Source organism: Camelina sativa, chromosome 14 (assembly GCF_030686135.1).
Source record: "Camelina sativa cultivar CO46 ecotype springtype chromosome 14, ASM3068613v1".
Lineage (NCBI taxonomy): Eukaryota > Viridiplantae > Streptophyta > Magnoliopsida > Brassicales > Brassicaceae > Camelina > Camelina sativa.
The window spans coordinates 5,766,910-5,773,874 of NC_141893.1; the positions used below are offsets into that span (position 1 = coordinate 5,766,910).

The 6,965-nt window shown below is 30.8% G+C and overlaps 1 protein-coding gene across 1 annotated transcript; it reads right to left on the reverse strand.

The window, feature by feature from the left end:
• Window positions 1-701: 701 nt before the first annotated feature.
• LOC104739991 (uncharacterized) lies at window positions 702-2,161 on the reverse strand. Its single transcript, XM_010460487.3, has one exon. It carries the CDS (start codon window positions 1,615-1,617, stop codon window positions 1,045-1,047), a length of 573 nt encoding a protein of 190 aa, XP_010458789.1. The 5' UTR covers window positions 1,618-2,161; the 3' UTR covers window positions 702-1,044.
• Between the last annotated feature and the right edge of the window lie 4,804 nt (window positions 2,162-6,965).

Below are 6,965 nucleotides of genomic sequence, written 5' to 3' on the forward strand. Positions count from 1 at the left end.
ACGTAAATTCAGATGAAGAGACTCAAACACCAAGCAAAAGGTGGTTCCTATACTAAAAAAAAAGTTGAAAGAAAACGAACGCAGTGCCGCTTATTGTCTGGGTCAGAGCCAGCTAGCTATCTCAGTCCGGCCGGCCTTATGCCTGAACAAAACGTGATATGATAGTGAGTCATGAACAGGTTTTACGAAGATAATTCAGACATCATCACTTGATAAGATTGTTTAAAAAATTAGCCCGAGCCTCGAGAAGACCACTTACATCGTCTCATACTCTCATTGATCCGAATAATTTTTGTAGCCACCTCCTCAGGTTCACCTAGTTCAGGTTTAATATCTTTTGCGAATGTATTGTACAAATTAACGAATTCCCGGTTTCTCATATTTTTAACTCGACCGGTTATCGGATTTGGTAATGGTTAAGAACCTTTTGAAATATAGTCAATTTGACTTGATCAATCCTTTTTCATCTTGATCAATCCGATGTATGGCTTGATTTTTCGTGATGATGGGTTTAGACAAATAGATTATCTGTTTTGACTCTAAACCAGAATCAGTACCATGATGACATAGTGATGATGAATATGTGTAACAGTAGTTTGTTATGGGCCTTTGGGGCTATCACAACATGCTTTATGGGCCGTCATATTCGCCTCTGTCTGAAAATGAAATCAGACTCTTACGGACGTTTCGTATTATAGAGATTGACAAAGTGGTTTTTTCATATTAAAATTTCACATTAAAAAAAAGCTATGCAACAAAAAGAAAAAAAGACGAGAGATCTGAGAAGAACAAACAAACGAATTCGTTTTATAAACTAATCTAGCAAAGTACTTCCCAGCTAACAAAATATTTAACTTTTCCTCCTAAATCCTAATAATTTTTAATTAATATAGAGATATTAACCATCTACCATAAACTGATACGGTAAAAAAAAAAAAAAAAAAAAACGGTAGGGAGAGAGCCAAAACGCTTTACAAAACGGCATCGTTTTCATTTCCCACCTAATTAAAATATAAAAAAAACTCCGACAAGTTTGTTGTTAATTCATTCCGCCGGTAACGACTCCGACCGCCACGAAAATAGATCGCCGGAATCAAAACAATCGTCGGAAAACTCGAAAAGTCCTTCAACAGCAACGTAATCTCCAGCGCCGGGACAAAAATCTAAATCAGCATAATCCGAAACGTGGTCTTCGAATCCCCAAATCTCATCGATCCCAGACGAATCAGACGAAGCTCGCACCAAATCCGTCGTTTCTTCCTCCTTCGCTACGGGAACCGGAGAAACAACCGACGGAAGAGGAGGAGGAGGAGGTGGTAAACCGAGCTCGTCATCAGAAGCCTCGAGAAGATAACCGAGATCCGGCTGAGTATCTCCTCCGGTCGCGGTGGTTGATAGCTCGTGTTCGAAACTTTTCATAACCGAGTCGAGATCTTGACTCACCGGTTCAGGATCCGAGTCATCGAGAACATCGAATAGATCATCTCTCAACCTCTTCACCTCCGGCGAGTCGAGAACGACGTCGTCTTCGTCTTCTCTGACTCGTTTTTTCTCGACGGAGTCAGTCCGAGTTAGATTGTCAGAATTAGCCAACGACAACAACTCTTCTTCCACCATAGCTTAAACCGATTTACGTTTGGTTCGGGTTTTTTTGGTATTCAGTGGCAATATCGAAATTAGTGAGAGATAGAGGTGCAGAATGGGAAGAAGGGAACACGAGATTTATATAGTAGGGAGGGAGGGGAGAGAAGTAACGCGTGAGATGTGACGGATACTGAGGCGCGTGGTGAGAGCGAATCCTTTGGTATCACGGATCCCTTGCCTTTTTTTTCTTTTTTCTGGTTTGTAGGAAAATAAATAAATTTAAAATTTGAAAAAGAAGGAAAAAAAAAAAAGGTGTCGCTTTCTAAATATAAAAGCTCATCCCAAAAATATAAATCGGTTTGAATTCGGAGTTGAAGTCCGGTCACGTTGCAGATGGGATGCACATGCCCCAGTCAATTACGCCCCTCTCTAGATTTTTTTTTTTTTTTTTTTAAAAGATGATTATTATTATTTCCTAAACCTTTTTTTAGGAAATTGGATTTTTCTAGAACAAAAAAAAAATATCTCATGTAATAACAAACATAGTATATTAATTTTAGTATGGCGACAAAAAAAAACTCTATTTTTCCGTGGAATTTTAAACAAATTATGGATACGATATTTTTGTTTATTTTTGTATTTACTTTGTCTGAAGAAATCTTCGATAGTTAAGTTTATTTATTTTCCAACTACTCTCACGCACTCTGCTGTATTTGCTTGTTCTGCGAGCTATGTCCATTATGCGCAACCACATTTTTTTTTCGCAAATCCATATATTAATTTTATAGCTTTAGCTTTATATATATATTGAACTCGTATTTCACCAAAATAAAATAATACTGTAAACACGTAAGAAATGTTTTTAGTGATTGATTAGTATTTGTCCCAGTGTCATAGACTTTTGGTGTGGTCCTTTAGCACCCTACATTCAACTTCATCGACCCATGGTACAGTTTAAACCGACGGCAAAAAAAAAAAGCATATATAGATATATATATATGTATAGCTAGTTTAATACACATAACTTTTTGTATCTCCCTTTAATTGTTTAGAAAATCTCATAGGAAAAATTTGCTAACTTTTTGTCTATTATTTTATGTTATACCATTGGTCCATGTCGAGCTATGTGAATGAATTTTTTTTTTATATATGTAGATTTCATTTCGATTTCATTTGTGTATGCTTTTGATAATTTACACTTACATGTAAAAGTTTTATGGGCATAAAATCAAAACTACTTTTTCCATGTTCATATTTAGATATGATGATAGGACGCAAACAACATCTCCTCTACCAGTTTTGCCATTGTCTCATAATTTCATTGGTTAAGTTTGAAGACAATACATAGTATATGCCCATAAAACTATTCATCAATCAAAATAATTTTTGCGTGATAATAGTTTAGCTTGTTAAACTTTGATGTTCTTTGCAATCGAGTTTAAATAACCTTAATCTAATGATTTTGCTTAATTTATATGTATATATCATAATGTGATATGAGTATATTACTATAGGGAACCTCTTTTAAAAAAAGTAAGTGATGTTGAGAAATTTTGAGTTTTGGAATAAGGTGTGGATTTGGACAAAAGGTGATTGTTTTAATTGGTGGACAATAGGCATCTTAGTGTTGCCAACATACGTGGTTTAAGCAAAGTTGTGATTCTTGGGTTAATACATATATTTGTCTATCTATTACTTTCTTCTTCTTTTTTAATCGAACCATTACTTTTCTTAAAGAACATGATTTGTATTATCAAAGATACACGTTTCTCCTCTTTATTTATTTTTTGGTATGACATTTCGAGTAGTCCATATCAAACATAATGGTACGATTTTTGGTGGCGAGTGACCTAAAATTATTATTTGCTAGATATACAAGTAATAAAATATAGTATTCTATTAAAAAGTTTTTCTTTTTCTCTCTCTTTTAAAGAATAGCACAAATTTATAAATTAATAAATATTATAAATTAATAAATTTTGTTCGTCTCAAATTTAAATAATATAAAAAATATTAAAATTTGATAAAATAATAAAATAGTTATTTTTTTTGAAATTTTCATGTAAAATATAGTTTTAATAATATTATAAATTAATAATTATATAAATATATATATATATATATATATATTGATATATGTATATTATTAAGTTCTGGAATTTTATAGCTTAGGCCCTGAATGGAAGCATATAATTTGCGGTATTGGCAAAAAAAAATTATGAATAACACACATAGTCACCATTCACCATTATTATTCAGTTGTTTGCATTTTTCCATAAAGTAAAAAATGATTCATTTGCGTTTTTCCAACGAGTGTAATAACTTATAGACCGCGTTTGGTTTTTGATCCTTCCGGGTTATTTTAAAAAACACACCTGAATAAACTAAATATTTATTTATGTTTATTTTAACTTATGATTTGAAAATAACTAATCAACATTCTATATATCAACAAATTTCTCTGTGTTAAATTTGTTTTAATTTAAAATTTTGTTGAATGATTTCATAAATTTTTTGTTTAAGTAAATTTGGATATTTAAGATTCAAAATAATTTTTTATTAATGCAAAAAATATTATAATTTACAATTATTTTAATTATCTATATTTTTATTAGTTTATTCATATAACTATTTTAATAACTTTATTCATATAATTATTTTAATAACAACAAAATCTATACATATATATAATTTTATTGTGAACCGCAGTTATTTTTTTCACCAATCAAACATTATTTTGTACCATTTATTTTGGAATAACCGCACTTGTCCCGCAAATACATTTGTCCCGCATGTACCGTAGTTGAACTGTACCGCACTAACAAATTTTTTGTTCCGCACTATTAAAACCACGGTTACTATTCGGATCTATAGAATTTAATCAATGTGTCGGTTATATATGCATTTCACAGTTTACTATATTCTCCTTAATTTTACAGTTTTATATATATAAAATTTGGCAAACTCTTTTTGGCAGTAGTTAATACTTAATAGATGAGATGTTTCTTGAGTGTGTGTGTTGCTTTGTATGGAAAACGATCGTGTCAATCACTCTAAATGCTAAAAAGGAAAAGTTAATTTGAATCAATGATGAATCGTGTAAGTTTAACAATAACAACAAAACTAAATTACTAATCAATCTAATTTTACCTCTAACTTTTCTTTAATTTTCACTGTAGAATGACCGCACTCATTAATTATATAATTTATATTTATAAAAAGACTATTAACGAGCTTATATATTCGAGTACGACAGCAAAGGCATTTTATTGTTCTTTCAATATAGATCTATATATCCTAATGTTGCATTTGGTTGTTCTTTCAATATATCATACACACTTAGACGCGTAAATTTTGTTTTGAAGGAAACGTACTTATTATATTAATAGGCTCAAGAAATTGAATTCTAGTATCGAGAAAAAGAAAATAAAAAAAAAGTTAGATGACAACAAAAGTAGGTAGAAAAGACAAAATGTACCTCTTGGGATATTTGGATGGTTTTAGTTATTTTAATTCATCTATATCACTTAAGTATGCGTATACGTAGGCCTACACATGATGTTCACCTCATCGTGCAAATCATACACGTATCAAGAAATATATATCATGATATACACCAAAGGCCTTTCTTTTTTCCAAAAAAAAAAAGATAATATCAAAAGGTCCACTACACGTATTTATTTACGTATCTCTCTCACACTTAAAAAAAAAAACCCTTTGATTTGTCAACTAAAAACCACCATTAATTAAGGGTTATTTATAATTTTATTACAATTGACATGTAAAAATGAAACAATTATTGGAAACGAATTAGGCCGATCTGATCTTCTTTGTGCTTAACTCCTAGTCTATCATTATTTGTTCGGTTGCGTAGACGTACGGATGGATACACGTGAATGCGGGCAGAGTATATAAAAAATACAAGACACTGTTATTACGTATAGGAACTTGAAATATTCATAAATTGTCACTTTAAAAGAAAAATACCAATAAAGATGTTATAATTATCTTAAAGTTTGGTAATCCAGTTTATTTTCATTAAAGTGTTGTTTCTTGAAATATATTAGTGTTGTAACAAGACAAATCGATTATGAATAGTAGAAGTTTTAAAATACGTACCCAACTAACTAATGTCAACGCTTAACTAAAACTATTTCGTGTCTTTGACAAACCAGAAATGAAAACTATGTGAACTACATGATGGCTTAGATAGAACTTAGAAGATTATATAAATCAATGGATTATAATAATTACTTTTGTCAACAATTAAAATTCTCTAATACAGCATAGATCCCCCCCCCCCACACACAAGACTTCTTCTATTTAAAAAGAGTGCATACATAAATTGAAAAATACTAAGTAAATTAAAGTAGAGAGAAGGAGCATAATTGAGTTTTGTGAGTGGGAGTAATGCGCATGTTGGATATGAAGATAACAAACTGGGGACAGTTTCAATCTATCGTATGTTTTTGAATATCAATATACCAAAAGCATATACTAAGGTTTTATCTTTTCTAGTTTTAAATAAACAAAAAAAGCAGGCGAATAACATAGATGGATACTTGAATTGAATTATTAAAAAATTTATGATCATTTTAAGTTCCCATTAACAACGCATCACGTGAGTACAAAGCAATCAAGTACACAAACCGCACAAAAGTAACTTACGTGGTCCCCCACCAATCTATTCTCTTTTATTTTTCTGGAATGTGACATTATTTTTTAGTTTCATCCAAAAAAAAAATTGTAAACCTATTCAATTTTTCTGTATTGATTTGACATTTTTTTTGCACCTGACATTTATTTATTAGGAAATACTCTCTTTATCTTTAATAAATTGATATTCTAAGATTTATTTTTGTCTCTAAAAAATTAATATTATATATTAAAAAATTAAAATATTTTTTCTATTTTATGTTTTTTCATATATGATATTTATCTAATAGTTTATATTTTCTCTCTCAATTAAAAAATAATTAGAAATTAATTTATAAATAAAAGTTAAATTTTAATATGTGTGATAATGACTAAACATCAATCTACACAGAGGGAGTATATGTTAATGAAGCGATAGCTGTGATTTTACATATTTTTAAAGGGTGCCAAATTCAAATGGACTGAGTTAGGGGTTGTACGTATTTTTATGAATTTATCACTAGCGTTATTATAATGGGAGATTTAGGAGAGAGATTCCAAAATAGGCATTACTATAGTAAAAGGCATCAAACGACACACAAACATCACTATTTATGACTCTTTTACCCCTAGCTGTTGAATGAATTTTGGGCATGACGTCAGAGGGGAGAGAGAGAGGAGTGACCGTGATTATGGGTTCGAGTTCAACCCACAACAGAGCTTTGGATCTTGCAGAAGATTGTAGA